The sequence below is a fragment of the Rhinolophus sinicus genome, chromosome 7 (assembly GCF_057876585.1).
Source record: "Rhinolophus sinicus isolate RSI-liver-muscle chromosome 7, RSI-T2T, whole genome shotgun sequence".
Lineage (NCBI taxonomy): Eukaryota > Metazoa > Chordata > Mammalia > Chiroptera > Rhinolophidae > Rhinolophus > Rhinolophus sinicus.
In genome coordinates, this window is record NC_142507.1 from 17,840,573 (window position 1) to 17,863,313 (window position 22,741).

General features: G+C 36.2%; 1 protein-coding gene across 1 annotated transcript in view; it reads right to left on the reverse strand.

The window, feature by feature from the left end:
• Nucleotides 1-22,741, reverse strand: part of RAB2A (RAB2A, member RAS oncogene family) — an 86,195-nt gene that overhangs the window by 21,334 nt on the left and 42,120 nt on the right. Inside the window, exons 4-6 of the mRNA XM_019716201.3 lie at nucleotides 18,677-18,759; nucleotides 18,142-18,234; nucleotides 6,746-6,857 (exon numbers count right to left, since the gene is read on the reverse strand). Coding sequence (XP_019571760.1) covers nucleotides 6,746-6,857; nucleotides 18,142-18,234; nucleotides 18,677-18,759 — 288 coding nt within the window. The remainder of the gene's footprint in view (nucleotides 1-6,745; nucleotides 6,858-18,141; nucleotides 18,235-18,676; nucleotides 18,760-22,741) is intronic.

Sequence of the window (22,741 nt, forward strand, 5' to 3'; positions counted from 1 at the left end):
TCCTTTAGTATTTCTTGTAGTGCAGGTCGTGTATTAGAAAATTCCCTCAGCTACTGTATGTCTGGAAAGGTCTTTATTCCCCCTTCATATCTAAAGGATATCTTTGCTGGATATATTACTCTTGGCTCATAATTTCTCTCTTTCAATAGTTTGAATATTTAGTTCCACTCCCTCCTGCCTTGTAGAGTTTCTGCTGAAAAATCTGATGATAATCTAATGGGCTTTCCTTTGTAGGTTACCGTCTTCTTTTCCCTGGCTGCCTTGAGGATTCTTTCTTTGTCGTTGATTTTAGACAGCTTCAGTACAATGTGCCTTGGAGAAGGCCTATTGGGATTGAGGTAATTAGGTGTTCTATTTGCTTCTTGGATTCAAGGATCCAGTTCTGTCCACAAGTTTGGGAAGTTCTCGTTGACAATTTGTTTGAATATATTCTCTGTTCCCTTCTCTCTTTCTTCTCCTTCTGGTATGCCCATTATTCTTATATTGCTCTTTTTGATGGAGTCAGAAAGTTCTTGTAGAGTTCTTTCATTTCTTTTAAGTCTCAAGTCTCTTTCTTCTTCCATCTGTGTAATTTCCAGGTTTCTATCTTCGATGTCACTGATTCTCTCCTCCATCTGGGTCAACTCTACTATCTAAGCTGGCTATTTCATTCTTAATTTCTTCTACTGAGTTCTTAATCTCCAGAAATTCTATTTGGTTCTTTTTAAAAATTTCAATCTCTTTCGTAAAATGCTCATGTTGTTCTTTGATTGTGTTTCTGAGTTCATTAAACTGCCTTTCTGTGTTTTCTTGCATCTCGTTGAGTTTTTTTCAGAACTGCAATCTTGAATTCTCTGTCATTTAAGTCACATATTTCCATATCTTTAAATTCCTTTTCTGGAGATTTTTCACTTTCTTTCTGAGGTGTCTTGTTGCCTTGGTTATTCATGGCAATTACTGATTTATTATTTCTCTTTCTAGACATCTACAGGAGTGGCTTCTGCAACAGGTTGATAGGAAGAGGTCTTTCTTTTGTTTTCCAATACTTGTTGGTAGAATGTTTTATTTTCTCTCCGACTGCAGCCTTTTTTTCCCTCTCTCACACGGTAGTGCTATGTTTTCTCTGCACTATTCCAGCTCTCACACAACAGGGGGATTCCCTGGGAGATGGGCTTCTCCTCTGTTAATAGTTCGCCTGGGACACAGGGTGCAGTGTCCGTGTGGGTATGCGGAGAGCTTTTGAAGTTCCAAAGCTCTTCCTGCACCAGATTCAGAGCCCATATGTTTCAGCAGTTCTGTTTACTCCTGCAGGGATCCGCCCATATAGGTGGGGCCAGGGGCGGGGTGAGTTGTGAGAGGTGGCCCAGAGCAATGGTCACAACTACCACCACAGCCGGTCCTGCTTCCACAGCTCTCTCCCCTTTGCCGGAAGTAGTTGGGCTGCAAATCTGTGTCTGCGGTCTACAGTTCTCAGAACAGCAAATATTCTGTTCTTTTGATCTGACACTTACTGTTCCGCTTCTAGCACCGGGCACATGGGGACGGGGCGAGCTCTGGGAGGGAAGAGAGGGGGCAGCTAGTCTCTGTGCCTAAGGCTTCCATTCTCTGCTCGGCAGTGAGGGCTTAAACCACTGTTTTCAGCCTTCTTTCCTCAGTCTTTTCTCCGAGGTCTCTGCCATGAGTGTTGGATTCAGCCGTGTTATATGCTGTCCCCTCAGCCCTGTGGGCCATAAGCGGAGCCCTAGCAGTCCGAGTTCTTCCCTCTCCCGCAGCTGCGGTAGTTTCGGAATGCAGCGAGCTTGAAGCACTGAGGTAGGTCTGCATCTTGCGCCCACGTGGCTCTGTCTCTGCACTTCTCCCTTCCCTCCTCCCCCGCTCGTGTGAATCACCCACCTTGAGGTGAATTCAGTAGTGGGCCTCTTCGTCTTGCCTGTCTGCTATGTAGGGAGTCCTTTGTGGAGTTATTGTTGTTCGATTAGTTGTAAATTCCAGGGGAGCTTTACAGAGGCTCACCTCATACCGCCATTTTGATCTATCCTCTGTATTTTCAATTTCATTCTGTTTCATGTATTTTAAATTTCCCTTTGAGACTTTCCCTATGACACATATATTATTTAGAAGTATACTGTCTAGTTACCAAGTCTCTGGAGATTATTCCAATTATCTGTTATTGATAACTAGAACCGATAGAAATGAAAGGAGACATAGACAAATTCATAAGCATAGTTAAGACTGTCTTTGCTTTCTAGTTTAATTCCATTGGTTCTATTGCATTTTGCTTCACATGTCTTGCAGCTCTGTTGTTTTAGGATTGCTATGTCTTCCTGGTGGATTCTTCTTTTATTATTATATGATATCCCACTGTCTCTGGCAATTTTCTTTACCCTTAAGTCTACTTTATATGATATTAATAGAGCCACTACTGTTTTCTTTTGATTAATAATGTTTATGTGATATATCTTTTCCCATCATTTTATTTTCAACCTGCCTATATCATTATATTTGAAGTGAGTTTCTTGTAGACTCCATATAGCTGCATTGCTTTTTAATCCTCTCGGTCAATCTGTCTTTTGATTGGTGTAGTTAAATCATTTACATTTCATGTCATTATTGCTATATGAGGTCTTAAGTCTGCTGTCTTATTTTCGTTTGCTATTTTTTTTTGTTTTTTCCCCCCTGCTTTACTGAGGGTTAATCGAACATTTGTAAGAATTCTGTACTGATTTATCTATTGTTTTTTAGTTTATCTCTTTGTATATTTTTTAGAAGTTGCTCCAGGTACTGCACTGTATATACCGTGTTTCTCCGAAAATAAGACCTAGCTGGACAATCAGCTCTAATGTGTCTTTTGAAGCAAAAATTGATTTGACCTGGTCTTATTTTACTATAAGACCCCGTCTTATATAAGACTGGGAATATAATATAATATAAAATAATAATATATTATATTAATTTTTGTTCCGGAAGATGCATTAGAGCTGATGTACAGCTAGGTCTTATTTTTGGGGAAACAGGGTATATAAATGTATCACAGTCTACTAGTGTTGTCATTTCACCCAATCAGGTGACATGTAGAAACCTTACCTCCCTTGATGTCCCTTTCTCCACTATGGTTGATATTTCCTGTATGCACACTGAGAACCACATCAGACATACAGTTTTGCTTAAATTGTCAAACATAATCTACAAGACTCAAAAGTTTTAAGAAAAAACGTCTATCATAATTATCCATACTTTTGGTTACAGTATTCCTTCCTCCAAGATTCTTTCTTTTATTATTTCATTTCTGTTAGATAACTTCCTTTTGTCATTCTTTTTTAGTAGATTTGCTATCGATAAATTCTTAGTTTTCTTTCATCTGAGAATGTGTTGATTTCCCTTCATTCCTGAAAGATATTTTTGCTGGTTCTAGCATTCTGGGCTGAAAGTTCTTTTCTTCCAGCTCTTGAAAAATGTTGCTATTTCCTTCTGGCCTCCAGTTTCTGGTAAGAATTTTGCTATCATTTTACTTGGTAAGATGTTTCAAGATTTTTCTTTTGTCTTAACTTTCAGAGATTCGACTACACAGAAGTATGTCTTGATAAGGATTTACTTGGGTTTATCCTGTTTGGAGTTGGCTAAGCTTCTTGAAACTGTAGGTTTATGTCTTCTGCCACATTTGGGAACTTTTCAGTCATTATTTCTTTGAGAACTTTCTCAGAGGCATCTTCTTTCTTTCTAGGATTCTGATAACACAATGTTAGAGCTTTTGCTGTCCCACAGGTCCCTGAGGCACTGTTTTGTTTTGTTTTTACCCCCCCCCCCCACCTATTTTCTCTCTGTAGTTTAGACTGGGTAGTTTCTATTATTCTACTATCAAGTTCATTATTTCTTTCCTCTGTTCCCTTTATTCTGTATCAGGTTCTTCCTTTTATCTTGTATTTCTTTTGCTGAGACTATTTTTCATTTGTTTCAAACATGCCCCTAATTGTTTGGTAGGGCTTTTTTTTAATGATGGTTGCCTAAGAAATCTTTGTCAGATAATTGTAACATCTTTGTCATCTTGCTGTTGGCATCTGCTATCTCTCTCTTTTTTTTTTTTTGCATTCAGTTTGAGATCTTCCTGGTTCTAGGTATGAAGAATGACTTTTTATTGAAAGCTGGACATTTTTGGTACTGTTTTATAAGACTCTGGAGCTTACTTGAACCTATGCTTTAGCTGGCTTTCTCTGACACTGCTCCCACAGGGAAAAGATGAGTGTGGAAGAATCTCATCACAGCCAGTTGATGGTAGAAACAGTGCCCCAATTTTTTTCTGTCATGTTGGGCTGTAGAACGGTCATTTTCTTTCTTGCTAGGCTGTGCCTTTCCTGGTCCTTTGGCTAGAGAGTAAGCTTCCCCTCCGTCCCCCCACACCTGTTAGGCTTTCTAGATTGTCAGTTTTCTCTAGCACCCAATCTGAGACATACTCGTCTGAGGCAAAAAGAGAAGAAGGGAAATCACTGCTGTCATTCCTCAGGCCCCAAAGTCCCCAGCTGGTCAGCCCTTCTAATCTCCACCTTTTACAGTCTTCTAGTAATTGTTTTTTACATAATGTTTCGAGTTTTAGTTATACTTAGCAGGAAGAAGGTGAGAGTAACTCTACTCCATCTTCCCAGATACAGAAGTCCTTTGGTTATTATGATCATGTTCAATCAGTTCCTAAGCTGTGTAAAGAAATTCAGGTTTGATTTCACTCTTTTTGGATCATAGAATGGTCCTCCACCTTCATAAAATAGTTTATATCACAAAACATTTTTAGCTTTGAGGTAAAACCTCATGGATGATTATATTATGTAATGCGTGTTTATGAATCCTTTAAAAGTAGAATTTAAAAAGATTATTTCTTAAATCCTTGGCTTCTGAGAGTCAAATTAATTTACATGATTAAATAAAGTGCTGTTCTCTCATGAATACGGGGAATTCCTGCCCAGATCAAATTCAAATGATTATTTTTATTACTAACCACAGATACAGAATGTTTGTAATAAGTGCTGCCAAAACATTAATTGAATAAGCAGGTTTCTTCACTATCCGAAAGTAGAGCGTTCCTATGAAACCTTTCCTAAGCTGAAATGGCGTAAAATGAAGAGTGTCCTCTACTTACTCAAAGTCGCACTGTGCCATTTCACTTTTACAAAGACCTACATTAGCACAGTAACAGCTTTTTTTGTAAAAGTGAGAATCCTCTTCGTATTTCTTTCAGCTAATGAAAACAGGTACTAACGTAGATCTTTGGTGAAAGTGAAGTGGCGTAACAGACTTTCGCAAAGCGGGGGGCACCTGCATTTCATTTAAATGACAACAGCCAAATGACAACAGTAATTTGCTGCTTAGAAATAAACATCTATTACTTATTAAGAGTAAGAAAAATGAACACAAAGGCATTAAAGACAGAATTAGAAATCTAGGATTACTACTTTCCAATAGTGGATGCCTTGTCATCTCACTTCATAGCACGGTTCTTTATTAAAATGCAGACAATTTTGGCTTTATGATTCTCAAAATCAAGAACATCTATTGTTAATATTAAGGATATGTTTCAGATGTCTTGAAACCCCCACAACATGTTGGCCCTTATGGTTTCAAATACAACACCTCTAATAAAGGAGTCTCTCTGAAACAGGTAGCTTTACATGTCTATTTTAAGTTGAATAAAGGCACGGAACAGATTTCTCTCTGGGGTTGCTGTGTTTAATGAAACATTACTCTTGTATGTTTTTGTTTTAATTATTGGCAACAATAGGTAAAGCATTAGTTGGTGCCTACAGAAAATGCATTAAGGACTATCACAGAGCACCTCATTAACTATAGATAAGTATAATATGTAACTAAGAAAGAATTCTTCAGTGAAAATACCAATGCTGTTCAATTACTGAAGTCAATTTGTGGGTTCAAGGGCTAAACAGAAGAGCTCCAAGTATCATTCTTAATAAATATTCACTCACTGTTTACTATATCAAAGGCACAGTGCTAGCTGCTGCCTATGATTTCATTCTCTGCTATCCTTAGAAAAATGAGATTCTTCAATCATTTGTTTTCTAGAATCCCTTTCTGTAGTTGCTCTTAACATTTTTATCCATAAGGTGGAACAGTAGCATTACTCTGGGTAAACTACTTATTTTTTGGCCTAATTTCTGCATTTTGTAAAATAGAATGTAGCAACACACATACCTTAGGGAGAATTAACTGTCCTTTAATCTGTGTCCAGTATATAAATACCATATCCAAACACATACAGCACAGAAGAACACAATGTATTAGGAAAACTTCCAATGGATTAGGTTGACCAATGGAAATAATTGAGATACTGCAAATTTTTTCTATTAAAGATGGCAGAATTCCCATGCTTTATATACTGTCACAGGGCAATAATATAATACTTTCCCTAGTTCAGCAGAAGTGGTTACAAACAGCTACAAATGTTTAGTGTCTTGAAACATTTCCAAATTTTATTAGTGTCCTTTTTTTCCCTTATGCAACAAAAAAAAGATTTTAGAGAAAATATATATGAAGATGTGTTAAAGCATTTTGGCTTCGAGAAGAAGGCTCAGGATATAATTTAAGAGTCTGATAGAAGATGAATGTTATAAGGCATTTCAAAGGGAAGGAATTTTCCTACTTTATGATATTCAAACAGTATCAGTGATTAACAAGCTTATGGAAGATATACCAATAAATGAATATTAAGATATATAAAACAATCCTATTAAAAGGTGATAAACATTTAAAAGGATCTCTTATTTACCTCTTCTACATTGGAAGCTGTCTTAGCAGAAGTTTCCATGAAGATAAGTCCATGTTCTCGTGCAAAAGCTTCACCTTCTTCTTTTTTTACTTCTCTTCTAGATTCTAAATCACTAAACATAGGAAAGAAAGGGCCATATTATTAATCAACACAGGACAAATAGAGGCGTCTGTGGAAAATGTACCAGGAGATTCAAAGTCGCACTGACCATTCTTTCAATTAGTTTTTAACACAGTAATCAACTGCATTATGCTGGGTACTACGAGGGTCGAAGTGTTTTGAGTACACTGCTTAGTTTCAAACAGAAGAAAGATTCTGAGTTATAGTCCTAGAACGCTAAAATTCGGAGAAACCTAAAGGGAACATCTAGCCCAATACCCTGCATTTCAGAATAGTGGATTCCAAAATGAAAGGAACCATTTTACTCAAAATAATAATTTTAGAGAGCAGAAGTACACGAGTCTCCTCATCCTTCAGCCAGATTGACTGCTATGAATGTAATTAAAAAATAAGTCACACAATTCTCAGAAACTATAGAAAACTGCTTAATAAAATCCAAAGTCCTAAAAAAATTAATTAGATTATTAATCCCAGTTGGTTTAATACCCAGTAAAATAAAGCGTAAGATAGAAATTTTGGACAAAAGCATAGTATTCACTTTTATTATACTAGAATTGCATTAGTAAAGTGTGTGTGGGGGGAGAAGTAGCACTCTCCTTCAAGTGTTTTATTGTAAAAATTTTTAAACTTTACTATTATTAGGGAACCATAAAAGCAGCAAGAAAAAAGCAGTTAGTTACCTACAAGGGAGCCCCCATAAGCTGTCGGCTGATTTTTCAACAGAAACTTTGCAGGCCAGAGGGACTGACATGATATACCGTATTTTGCCGTGTATAATGCACTTCCGTGTGTAATGTGCACTCATGTTTTTGGCCTAGACTTTCAGGGAAATAAAATCTTTTGTTTTAATCTTTTAATTCAAAATTTTATTTGTTTACATTTAGGTACTTTTTTTTGTATCTTAAAGGAATTTTAGCATTTGTATTTTTAACATATTATGGTACAAGAAATTTTATGTAACAAATAAATACAAAACACAAGAATAGATACAAGGTACAAGAGATTTTATGTACTGGTAACAAATTTACGATATTTACGAATCATAGAAGGCAAAGAAGTCTTTATGATATTTATGCATCATAGAAGGCATAGAAGGCAAGTTTGTTTTAAGTTCAACAAGACCGATTATTGTATTCCAGGGTATTATTTTGCACACAGATACATCATTACTGATTTCTAGAGTTATACTTTTATCTCATAAGCATAAATAAAAGAATTAAAAACATTTATGTAGATACAGAATTAGTACTACCCATGTATAATGTGCATTCTTATTTTTCCCTCACAAATTTGGGCAAAATAGTGCGTATTATACACAGCAAAATACGGTATGTAGTGATGAAAAGCAAGGATGTACAACTAAGATTACTCTACCCAGCAAAGCTATCATTTAAAATGAAAGGATAAAGAGTTTCCCAGACAAGAAAAAGCTAAAGGAGTTCATAACCATCAAACCAATATTCTAAGACATGTTAAAGGGACTCCAACCAGAGGAAGAAAGAAAGAAAGATAAAAAAGATGAATAATAAAATGGCAATAACTACGTTTCTATCAACAATTACTTTCACTGTAAATGGAAAAAGACATAAGATGGCTGAATGTAAGAAAACAAAACTCTTACATATACAAGAGACTCGTATCAGATTAGAAGACACACATGGACTGAAAGTAAAGGAATGGAAAAAGATACTTCGTGAAAATGGAAACAAACAAACAAAAGCTAGGGTAGCAACACTTATACAAGACAAAATAGACTTTAAAACAAAGGCTATAACAGAGACCCAGTAATCCCACTTCCTGGTATTTATCCGACGAAACCCAAACACTATTCCGAGGGGATGTGTGCATCCCTACGTTCATTGCAGCACTATTTCCAATGGCCAAGATGTGGGGGCAGCCTGGGTGTCTACTGATGGATGAATGGATAAAGAGGAGGTGGTACATACATACAATGGAACATTAGCCATAAAAAGGAATGAAATCTTGCCATCTGAAACATGGATGGACCTACAGGATATTATGCTAAGTGAAATAAATCAGACAGAGAAAGGCAAACACTGTATGATCTCACTTATGTGGGGAATCTAAAGAACAAAATAAATGAACAAAAAAAACAGAAACAGACTCATAGATACAGAGAACATTTTGATGGCTGCCAGGTGGGAGAGGGTTTAGGGGGATGGATGAAAAAGGGGAAAGGATTAAGAAGTATAAATTGGTAGTTACAAAACAGTCATGAGGATGTAGGGTATAGCATAAGGAATATAGTAAATGAAATTGTAATAATTATGTATGGTGTCAGATGGGTACTAGATTTATCGGGGGTGATCACTCTGTAAGTTATGTAAGTGTCTAATCACTGTGTTGTACACCTGAAACTAATATTGTGTGTCAAGTGTAATTGAAAAATAGCATACCTATGTACTTCCATCTAGCCTTAACACATATTACTTTGACAGATTTATAGCAGATGATTTTTCTGTTAAGAAATAAAATCAATAGTTACAGTTGAATTGCCTCCTGTGTATCTGTTTGTTCCTGATCTCATTCTCTTCCCTTGTACCTTGTACCACTCTGTATTTGGCGTTTTCATTCTCATGACGTTTTTATATTTATACTCATGGTTATAGCCATACAATAGAGGTGTTTTTTTTTTGTTGTTTTTTTTTTGCATGTTTTTAGAAAATACAGATGTAGCTATTGTTCTACTTGTTAATTTTGGTCAACACTGTTTTTCAGATTTATCTACATAATATATGTAAATCTAGTTTCCTAATTTTTTAACTACTGTATTAATTCTATTAAATGAATGGGACACTATTGTTAATTCTCCATCTGACAAAGTTATTTGCAATTTTTAATTATTATAAACAATGTCACAATGAAAACTTTATATAGTTTTTAGGTGTACATGTGCCAAAACTTTTCCACAGTACTATTTTTCAAACTGTGCCAGGACTCAGAGAATTGTAAAACCACTTAAGTCATAATCAAAAATTTTTAAAAATATGTTTATCACCCACTGTTTCATGGAATATTTGTTTTTTATATAGGTATATACATAATTTTATGTATAGGGTCATGATGGAAAATGTACCGTGTTTCCCCGAAAATAAGACCTAGCCAGACCATCAGCTCTAATGCATCTTTTGGAGCAAAAGTTAATATAAGACCCGGTCTTTTATTATATTAAACTAAGACCGGGTATATTATATTTGTTATTATATATTATATTATATTATATTATATTATATTATATTATACCCAGTCTTATATTAAAATAAGACGGGGTCTTATATTAACTTTTGCTCCAAAAGACGCATTAGAGCTGATGGTCCAGCTAGGTCTTATTTTTGGAAAAACACGGTATTTATTTTAGGTCAAATCAAAAGTTCAAAAGCCACTGCCCTTGAATATATACTAGTATACAGCTGCTTTCACAAAATAGTTGTATATTTATTACTCTTAGCAGCAATGCTTGAATTACCATTATATCACATCCTTATCAACATGTGGTAATAAGATCACACTTGTTAATGTCTGCCAATCTGATGGTGAATGGTACCACACATTTATGTTAATTTGACTTTAGCAGAGTATTAGTGAGTTTCATAAATGCTTATTAGCAACCTCATTAAATTAGGAAATACACAAAAATTTAAAATGAGACAGTCATTCATTCATTCATTCCATCATTCATTCAACATTTACTGAATGCCTTTTATATGCCAGGAATTTTAGTAGGTGGGATGTATTAATGAACAAGCCAGACAAAAGTGTAAATACATATAGTTGACCCTTGAACAATGCAATGGTTGGGGCATTGCACATATAATTGCACAAAATCCATATATAACATTTGACTCCCCAAATCTTAGCTGCCCTTAGTATCTGCTGGGGATTGGTTCCAGGACCCCACGGATACCAAAATCCATGGATGCTCAAGTCCCTTAGATTAATGCATATAGTTGGCCCTTTGCATCTGCAGACTCCCAACCAAAGATTGAAAACGGTACCAGGTATTTACTGAAAAAAAAAAAAAAAAAAATCCCTCTAAGTGGACCCGCACAGTTCAAACCTGTGTTGTTCAAGACCAACTGTATTCTAGTACAGGACACACAGACAATAATATTAAATGAGTCTTGTTTTTTTACCCCACAGTGACTTTGTTTTACATATATTCATAAGCATGCTATATCTGCAACTTTGTGTCCTAATTGTCTTCACTTAATATTGGTATCTATGTCACTACATCTTTCCCATAAATATTTTAATGACTAATTAGTAATAATATCCCATCAAGTAGATATTTAACAATTCACTTAACTATTTCCTTACTGCTGGATGGTAAGACTAACACAGTATGAACCACGTACTGTGTATGAAGTGTTTTACATGGATTATTTAATTATCTTGACAGGTGAGAAACAGGCACAAACGAGTGAAGTAAAGCATCTGAGCTCACACTCTAGGAAGAGCTGGTTGTGATTCTATCCAGACCACTGTGCTAGACTATATCTTTAAAACATTTTTTAATGATTACTTTTTCTGGTAATTGATTATATTGATGAATTTTTTGTTAAATATGGAAAAATACACACACGTCTCATCCACATGTTAAGTAACGTCAATGTTTCAACTTTACAAAATTCTGTAGGAATTTCGTAACTTCAAAACTGGGTGACAGATAAGCTGTCAGTTATGTTTACAAAGTTGCCATATCAGTCGTTATCAGTCACTGTTGTTTCTGTGATTGAAACTTCCATGAATGATTCTAATGACTGTTTTGTAACCTTCACAGTTACACATTAGAAATATCTTGCAGTTTATAAAATGCCACCTAAGCATTCATTCAGTGAAACAAGCACTGAAAAAACACTCCTAAAACTGAAATAGTGGAAGAAAAGTTTGATACAAAATACTATAAAGGGAACAGCAAGTATAGACCATGACGTTAATTTAGGTGACTGTACTATAAAATATTAGTGGTAAGACTAAAACACATAAAGCAGGCAAACTGAGTTTGCAAATATCATAGCATAACTAGGTAAGAATAATTTATCCAACCATAATCTGAGGACCTTCTGTGCGCCAAACTCCTTCCTGGTTCTGGGGACAGACCACTCAACAAAACACAAAAATCCAACCCCTCCTGGCCTCACTGAGTTTACATTCTAGTACAAATTAAGAAGGGGGGGAATGCTAGCAACAGTGATGTGATAACATGCTCCTGGAATTAGCCCCTTTGTCTGACAATTATTTTTAAGGGAAAATTACCGTGTTTCCCCGAAAATAAGACCTAGCCGGACAATCAGCTCTAAAGTGTCTTTTGGAGCAAAAGTTAATATAAGACCCGGTCTTATATTAAACTAAGACTGGGTATATTATATTTATTATTATATATTATATTATATTACATTATATTATACCAGGTCATATATTATATTAAAATAAGACCGGGTCTTATATTAATTTTTGCTCCAAAAGACACATCAGAGCTAGGTCTTATTTTCGGAGAAACACGGTAGCTTTGAATTACACAAAATCTTCAAGAAAGTACCTTTCCCTTTCCATTTTATGCATATGCCACATTATATTTAAACCATCTTTTATTTTTGGATATTTAAAGTTATTCCCAGTTTTCCATTACCAGTATCTGATTATGTTTGCATTTTAAAATGTTATCTTAGCAGAGGATTAGGGACTTGGACGTTTGAGGGATTTTTCAAAGAAAAGCAAGTGACTTTTCTATTCACAATTTTTGTTTTTATCACTCTACTTTGTCCATTTCCTCAGTTTTCCTGGCATAAAATCATATTGTTGTCTTTGACTTTTCACCCCCTCTAAATTGCTTTCATTACTTAAATATTTCTTTCTTAAATCATTCTTTTATTATGCCCCCTTTTTGTTTAAGGTTTGTATGATAATCCTTTAACTATTTAAAAACTTTCATCTTTGTAGATTTTGCTTCCTACTTCTTGTATAACAAATTTAAAATGGCATAGTAAGAAAAATCTATGTCATCTGTCACTCTGACTAGGTCACTGCCCTTCTCAGATCCCTTCCCTGGCTTCCTAGTGCTTAATACAACTAATTCAAAAATTGCTTCTTCTGTTTCCACGTCTACCTCAACGCACCTCATCTAATAATAATCACCTCATTTATCTCCTTCATTCGCATTTACTCTTTGCATGCCATACATTCTTTTTTCCTTTTTCCTACCTTCTTCCTTAAAATGTCTTTCCACAACTACAATAGTCCTAATTGTAAGGGCCACCCACCCACAATCATTAGAAACACCTCTCGTATATACTAAGCTTTGCCTTTTTACATTTAGACTATAAGCTCCTCATGGGCAGCAACCAAATTCAAGCGACAAGTGAGCTGCCACTCACCATGCTTCAGACACAAGCAAAACACTGGTAGGACAAGGGAATAATAATTCTCATTCTTCTCCAAACATTCTTCTTTTATCATATCACACATCACCACTAAAGATAGGATGAATACTTCCGTATTACAAAGACTAAAGCTTCCTTCCAAGAGCCTTCATCTTAAATTGGCTTAGTAAGGTAATTTAAAACAGGAAAAGATAACCAAGAAAGGCCTTGAGTGAAAGCAAAGATAATACACACTTCTAACTACCAAGTAATTAAAAGTTAGCCTTCTACAATGGAAATATCACTTAATATTTTCTCTTAACAGCAAACCTAGATTTCTGTTAAAACAATACTCACTAAAATCAAATCTATACAGTACACTTGACATAAAAGAAACTGTACATTTAACGTAAAGTGTGATGAGTTTCACACACATTACCTGTGAAGCCATCAGCCTCTCCAAAGTTTCCTCACATCCCGCTGTAATCCATCCTTTCCTCCTCCTGCACCCTAGGCGACTAATGATCTACTTTCAGCTGCTATAGATTAATCTCCATTTACTAGGATTTCATATAAACGGAATCACACAATATGTCTTTTTTGCCTGTTTTTTTCACTTGGGATAATTATTTTGAGACTCATCTACTTTGCTGCATCTATCAACAGCTCATTCCTCTTTATTGCTGAATGGTATCCCATTGTATGGCTATATGACAACAAATCTACTCACCAGTTAATTGAAATGAGGGTTTTTCCCAGTTTTGAACCATTACAAATAAAGCTACTATGAACACTCGCATGTTTCTTTGTGTGGACATACGAAAGCATGTTTATCTTGGGTGAATACCTAGGAGTGAAATGGCTAGGTGGTATGGCAGGTGCATGTTTACTTTCTAAAGAAACTACCAAATTGTTTTCCAAAGTTGTATCATTTTATATTTACACCAGCTGTATACAGGTTTAGTTCTTTTACATCCTTGCCGACACGTGGTATGTTAATCTTTTTAATTTTAGCCATTTCAGTGAGTGTGCAAGGTATATCTGAGGTTTTAATCTGCATTCCCCTCATGATTAGTAGAGTTAAATATTTTTCATGTGCTTACTTACCATCTGTGTATCTTTACTGACTCATTTTTAAAACTGGGTTGTCTTTTTATTAACGAATTGTAAGAATTCCACATTTATTCTAGATTCAAATCTTTGGTTGGATATATGTTCTGCAAATACTTTCTCCTTTTCTGTAGCTTGTCCTTTTATTTTTGGAACTGCCTTTTGAAGAGCAAAAACTAAATTTTGTGGAAGTATAATTTATTGATTTTTTCCTTTATGCTTTTCTGTCCTATTTAAAAAATGCTTGGGGGGCGGACGGGTGGCTCAGTTGGTTAGAGCGCGAGCTTTTGGCAAGGTGGCTGCCAGTTCGATTCCCACATGGGCCAGAGAACTGTGCCCTCCATAACTAGAATGAAGTCAATGAACTGCTGCTCAGCTCCTGGGTAGCCAGATGGCTTAGTTGGTTGGAGCGCGGGCTCTCAACCACAAGGTTGCTGGTTCGACTCCTGCAAGGGATGGTGGGCTGCTCCCCTAGCAACTAATGGCAACTGGACCTGGAGCTGAACTGCGCCCTTCACAACTATGATTGAAAGGACAACAATCTGACTTGGAAAAGGCCCAGAAATACACACTGTTCCCCAATAAAATATTAAAAAAAAAAAAAAAAAAAGAAATGCCTGACAAAACCAGAGTCACTAAAAGTTTGTTTTCTTCCAGAAATTTTTATACTTTTAGCTCTTACATTTAGGTCTATGATCCACTTCCAGTTAATTTTTATATATCGTGTGAGTTAAGGATCAAGGTTCATTTTTTTGCACATGGCTATTCACTTGTTCTAACACCATTTAATGAAAGGATTATCCTTTTCCTTAATTGCCTTGGCAACTTTGTCAAAAAATTAATTGACCATACATGTATGGATCTACTTCTGGACTTCTCATTCTGTTCCACTGATCTATGTCTATCTACGCCATTATCAGACTAAACTAATTATAGTAGTTTCATAATAAATCTTGAGATCAGTGTTAGAGAAGCCAATGAATCCTCCAATTTTGGCTATTCTGTGACCTTTGCATTTTCACATAAATTTTTAAATTAGCTTCTCAATTTCTACCTTCTTAAAAATATCTGAAGAATTTTGATTGGGATTACGATGAATCTTTAGATCAATTTGGGAGGAACTGACATCTTAAAAATATTTCGGGACGGTCTGGTGGCTCAGGTGGTTGGAGTGCCGTGCTCCTAACACCGAGTTCACTGGTTTGATTCCCACATAGGCCAGTGACCTGCGCCCTTTATAGTTAAGATTGTGAACAACGGCTCTCCCTGGAGCTGGGCTACCGTGATCAGCCAGAGGTTGGTGTGAGCTGCCGTGGGCTGCTGCATGCTGCCGTGGGCTCTGTGTGCTGCCATGGGTGGCCGGTGGCCAGCGTGAGCAGTCGGAAGTTGGCATGGGCTCTGTGTGCTGCCGTGGGCTCTGTGTGCTGCCATGAGTGGCCAGTGGCTGGCAGCTGACGAGAGCTGCCGTGAGCTGCTGTGAGCGGCCGACCGACTGGCTCAGCCAGGGGGAGTGCAAGGCTCATAACACCAGCATGGGCCAGGGAGCTGTGTCCTACACAACTAGACTGAGAAACAATGGCTTGAACCGGAATGGGGGAGGGGGTAGGGGAGGTGGTAGAAAGAGGCGGAAAAACATTCTGTTTTCCTACCCATCAATAGTCTCTCTCTCTGTTTATTTCGGTGTTTTTTTTTTGACTAAGGACTCAAAAGATAAGAAAGTAATCATCTAATAATAGAATTTTAGGAAGACCACGGTAACTATAACTTAGAGCTGAGGAAAAACTACCTGTGAATAAAACAGTATATTTAAAATTGTTTAGGAATCATTTATTTTTTTACTGAGATATAAATGACATAACACTGTATAAGTTTAAGGTGTATGTACAACCCACTGATTTGATACGTTTATATAATACAGTGTGATTATCACCAGAGCATTAGTTAACACCTCCATCACGTCCCACAACTCTCATTTTATGCTGTGGTGAGAAAATTTAAGATCTAGTCTCTTAAGTATGTAACACAGTACAACTTTGAAGTATATAACACAGTACTGATAACCATAACCGTAACGCTGGGTACCAGCTCTCCAGAACTTATGCATCTTCTGACTGCAAGTTTGTACCCTTTGACCACCATCTCCCCAATCCATTTGTTTACTTTGTTTACAATATTCCTTATTATTCCTATAACATTGAAGGATCTACAATGATACTTTTTTTTTTTTTTTTTTAATTGGGGAAGGGGAACAGTGTGTACTTCCAGGCCTTTTTTTCCAAGTCAAGTTGTTGTCCTTTCAATCTTAGTTGTGGAGGGTGCAGCTCAGTTTCAGGTCCAGTTGCCGTTTTCTAGTTGCAGGGGGCATAGCCCACCATCCCTTGCGGGAGTTGAATCGGCAACCTTGTGGTTGAGAGCCCATTGGCCCATGTGGGAATCGAACCAGCAGCCTTCGAAGTTAGGAGCATGGAGCTCTAACCGCCTGAGCCACCGGGCCGGCCCCTGCAGTGATACTCTTTTATTCCTGATATTGGTAATGTGTGTTGTCTTTTTTTCATGATCCGTATCTATTTATCTTCTCAAGAACTAGCTTTTAATTTCACTGGTTTTCTTATTACCTCCTTTTTTGCTTACCTTGGGTTTAATTTACTCTTATCTTTCTAGTTTCAATCTTAAGGTGAAAGTTTAGGTAATTGATTTTGATTTGAAACTTTTTCCTAATACAAGTATTTAGTATTATAACTTCCCTTTGAGAACTGCTTTAACTGCATCCCACAAATTGTCAAAGATCGTAGAGATAGAAATTAATTTCTGGAAAACAGGTAATAATACAAATAATTTTGGTCCATAGAAATAGACTGTGCCCCATAGAATATGACTATCATCCTATGGTATTGTTTAGTTTTGTATCCATTTGTAAATTCATTTCTGCATTCCTTATTTCATTAAAAATGTGGTACTTTGAATTACCTTTTAAATCAACCGTAATATCTTACTGGTTCCCTCATTAATTAATTGTGTCTAGCTAGCATTTTAGAAATACTAATTTTATTTTTTACCACTGTAATCTTCTACTAAAATCAGTGGAAACTTTCCCCCACTCTTGCAAGTTTATAGAAACTATGGGCAAGAAACTGTTCTCCCATTTCTATCACTTCAAACGTAGGGAACTAGGACATCACTGCAGACAATGCTCCCTAGCAACACAAAGGAAAATAAAACTGAAAAACATTAGGATGACACTACATAAAGCTTTAGAGGTAAGTTTAAAAGCACTAATGAGATATGTACTGAACAATATTAAAAGTGTTTCAGGATTTTAAGTAGAAATGCATGGGATTCATCTATGTCATGTATTAACTCTTAGAAAGTACATTAAGTCATGAAAAAGGGAAAAATATTTTTTTGAGTTTTGCACAGATACTTACTTCTACTGCCAAGTAGTTAAAACAATTTGGATAATATTTAACAGTGACTTATCCCCCAAATAAATCAGTGGGTTCTATTTCAAATTACTAATCAAATAAAACTCTTTTAGATTATTCTTTAAAGTATACCTTCCAAAACAACAAAAAAAAACTATTTGAAATAATAATTTCCAACAAAGCTTATTATCTTTATTTAAAAAATCAAAAGAAACATCTTAGGGTTTTCACAATTTTATAATTTAAGAAGCAATAACTTATATTTGGACAAATGTACAAGATATGCGCTTTAACAGTTATCACATCAACAGTTATCCGTGGTCTTCATCATTAATGCAAAAAAGCTTTAAACTAGTCCGCTTACCTTTTATTTCCAATAAGCATAATGACCATGTTGGAATTGGAATGCTGGCGGGCATCTTCTAACCAGGTTGTCAAGTGGTTGAATGTATCTCTCCTAAGCATAAACCATAATCTGATTACTATTGGCAAAGGACATCCCCTAGTAGGGTACAATGAATGGTACAGGGCACAATGAAAGGTATATATTCCATTGAAGGTAACTATTTTTAGCCATATCCACTTATATAATGAAAAGAGTTCAAGTGCAGTATTTGGATTTATGATTATAGTTCAGTTTAGAAATTAAATGTAACATCCCTTTATAAAATTAGAATGTGTAAGTACCATTACCAAACTGATCAACTTGGGGGTACTTATATAAGAAAATAATTTAGTTGCAAATTCTATAGAAATTTGTATTTAATTCAAGACCCACAAATTTGAAAGGCAAACAGCCCGGGCATAAGGGCAAAGCTATACTTTTACTACTGGTACCATATTTATTTAGAAAAATTCTCTGCATTGACCACAGCACTAAAACATTTCCAAGTTCTCACCTTGTAATATCATACACTAGTAAAGCTCCTGCTGCACCTCTGTAATATGACCTTGTGATGGAACGAAAGGATTCTTGCCCTGCCTGTGAGGAAAGAAAAGGTTGAGAGTTTCCTTTAATAAATTGTCCTCTACATTTTCTTATTACTCACATGCAAAATATGGGCAGGTATGGAAAAGAAGAAAACCTACCTTCACCAATCTGGGAAAAAGTCATGAATACCACTAGTGCTTAAGTCAACCACAAGTGCATGCAACCCCCCAGACCTCTAAACCTTTTTTGGCAATCCCTGACAACCCAATTTACTGAATGGCTTCACAATACATGAATCATTATTAGAGCACAGAATGGACTCCTAGCAACTAAGCTCTGAAGACAAATTTGAAAGGAAGCAAATAACCCAGAGCCTCACATTTGAATTCAATAACCCACTCCCTGGGGCAGCTGTTGACACTAGAATAAATAAAGTCCATTGTAAATAAATGATGAATGACATCTTTACGCCCACCATCTGCTGGTGTAAAGGTTGTTGGAAGGCCAAGGATGCAGATTTTATCAGTTATATCATAAACTGCAGTGAGCTTTCAACAGTCATCACATGGAATTCTTTAAGCAATCATTTTATTATGAAAAACAGAAAATGGCCCTCAATTTAATTTATATAATTTTTCTCCACACTTAATCAATTTTCTCTGTATTTGATATATAATGCTGTCAAAAGGCAACAGGATGTAAAAGTCATCTTTATATTCACTTATGAAAACAGACTTCAGATTATACAAATTTAGTTAATTTCTCTTTTACTGGTGGCACTAATGTTGTTTTTTAAGAAAGGCTGGTGAGGGACATGTCGACTGCCTTTGAGTTTACTCGTAAAATTGAGACAGTTCTTATAAAAATACTTTTTTTTCATTTTTAATCACTTTTTTCTACCTTTCAGAAAACATAAGCATGTAATAAATTAAGTACACACAAAGCCAATTTTCACAATTTTTGTATTCAAAATTTACTAACTTCTTGAAACATATTCATGCTTGTATGTTCTGAATGCGGCTCTTCCAATGTAAATATTCACCCTCAGAATGCAGAGCTCAGGTTCTGTTCTGTTCTAACATTTAATGCTAATTCCTGTTCTTGTTGGGCCTCCCAGGCCGCCCAGGCCTAGCACACAGTAGGCACTCAGAGAAAGCCTGCTGAGTGAGAGAATGAATCCTAACATCTTAGTTAAATGCAGCAAATGGTCACTACTCGATCTCACCTAAATGAGTGAACATCAGTACATCCTAGCATGCTAAGATTCAGTAAAAATAACTTCTGTGTGGAAACTAAAGATTTAGACCCTCTCTTTGTAACTCACGAGCAATTCTGGCACTTGAATAGTATCTTATGCTAAATTAGATACTGAGAAAGCCATCACATAAAAGGGCTGTAAAAATAGTTAGCACACATTTATATACCATTTCCATTCCTCCCGAACTGTTTTACCAAGAACAAACATGTAATATAGAAATAACATCTATAACTCATGACTTTATACTGAATCCACTGAATCTGAATTTTGCCCTCCATTATAAAATCAAACAAAAACTCAACAAAAAACCCACATGTTCCAAGTGAGAACTATGAATATAGCTATGCCTCTTAAAATCTTTAATTACATACTAAGTAAAGATCAGTACTTAGAATAATTTCCAAAATCTTGAGACCTGACTTGTAGGAAAAACATCCCACATTCTGGCCTACTCTCTGTTCATGGCATTGGTAGTCTTGAAATAAATCTTGCTCAAATAAGTGTTTCATTATGGCGTTTCTAACTATATACAAAACAACAGCTAACTGCATAAAGCTAGCCCAGGGGTTAATTATTTTGGTCATATTAACACAAAGTAATCTAGTTTTTAAAAAGCAATTTAATATAAACTTGTCCAAACTGTGATTGACCTATATTGTTTTAAACGAAAAAGAATGCCAACTTAGGAAACAGAAATGTTATTTTTGATCCTCTACTATAAAGTGTTGCCTTAAAAGAGATTTTAGAAGCTTGAAACTGAACAGGATATAGAATTCTTTGTAGTAAGGGATTCCTAGTGGTAGCTGAGGGAGTAAAGAAAAATTCACTTAATGAAACGAGGATGACTGGTTAACAGCATCAGACCTGGCGAGGGTAGACCAGGAGGTTATTAGCTCACAACATAGCTATTGATTTCTGGGGAAAAAACCAGCAACATACCCAGAATATTCAAAAAAGTAGAACAGAGCAAGTTGGCCTTGAGAGATAATGGAAAAGCTCATTTTTAGTGATGCTTAGTATTAAAATCAGAGTCACAGAATATTTGTGAAAAAGAAGCCTTACTGATCTTCACTTTCCATGTTAGAATTGCTAAATCAAATAAACTTTATTTTTTGCCCTATACCTTTAGAATTTATTCCCAACTGCCAGATGAAGAGTCTCCCATACTGGCTTCCCCAGGTGCCTGAGTCGTTCTGCTGATTTTTTTTTTTTTGTAGTAACCAGGCTGGCAACTTAACTCTTCTTCCTCTCCTGTTACAGCCATAACATTAACATACAACTTTACACACATTAAGCTACTGCTCAGAGTTCTCCAAATAGCCTGAATTTAAGCCCTAAGCTCTTAGGAATTTGATCCTAGTTCTTCAAAACTTTATTTTCTTAGTCAACAATAGTCTTGTTCAGGGGTGGCCGGATGGCTCAGTGGGTTAGAGCACGAGCTCTGACAACAGGGTTGCCGGTTTGATTTCCACATGGGCCAGTGAGCTGCACCCTCCACAACTAGACTGAAGGGCGACTTGGAGCTGATGGGCCCTGGAGAAACACAGTTCCCCAATATTCCCCAATAAAATTAAAAAAAAAAAAAGTCTTGTTCATAAAACGAATTTTTTGTCTACTGATATCCTGCCTGTATTCTGAATATTCCTGCTTTTATACCTCTGTTTAACTCTCCCTGAGAACTATTTTCTCTCCCGCTTCATCTATCCTGTTTCTATTCCCTTTGCTAACCAGTCAAGCCTCTAATTCTCTCACAACGCTAGCAAGCTTGTCTACCACAGCCCACAGTTACCCTTTTTTCCTCACAATTCAAAAAGCACTTTCATGTGATCATTTGGTTCTAATACTATTGACTAGATAAAATGAGCACACTGCTTAAATGCTTATCTTTTTTCCTTTTTAGTTCCCCTTGAGGGGTAGCCTAACTCAGAATACTGAAGTATATTTATAGCAGGCACATTAAAATGGTATCTTGATTGATCCCAAAGAGCCAATAGTTAGAAAATTAAGATCTGTGAGGATCAATATTACAGCAATACCTCTTACTTTCTCATTGTTAGTCATTTATCTAACAATTCCAGCTATTAAAACCTAGCCAAGGACTAAAAAGAAGAAGAAAAGGATTTCTAAGTAGCCAAGTTGTCTAGTGCCCTAGCATGAAATCCCAGGTGCTTTACTAAAAAGACTCAACTTAAAAATCTAGACCAGGGATCAGGGAACTGCTATCACTGAGGAAATTGAAAATTTCACGCACTGAAATCTACATGCATGAACAAGACTTCTGTTCTGGACTATCGTGAGGTTAGTAAGAACCAAGTGATTCTCACTGCCTCAGTGTCCGTAGCGTGGTTGGAGAAAAAACCAACCTGGACTATAATTCCAGGCCTTTTTGAGGGAGTCTCCTATAGAAACTAAAGTAGATCCTGAGAAGAGAAACAAGGGTTGTAAATATCTATAAAGAATAGCAGATGTTGAATGCTTTAAAAAATGTAAGAATATTTACTTTGAGAAAAAGACTTAGAGGAGATGATGGCTGACTTCAGGTTCTTTTAATGCTGCCATGTAAGAAACACTCGGGACCACCGGTGGGAGGTAAACATTAGGGTAGAATGAAATGTCTAAGATAGTTTCCTGTCCCTGTGGTTGTTCAAGAAACGGCTGATGAACAGCTGCTGAAAGAGGCAAAATAGCTGGATCTCCAAAAGCCTCCGACTCCTGGGGGTGGGAGCAGAAGTAGGATTATTTCCCAGGGCTGGGTTCCAGGCACTTCCCTAGCCC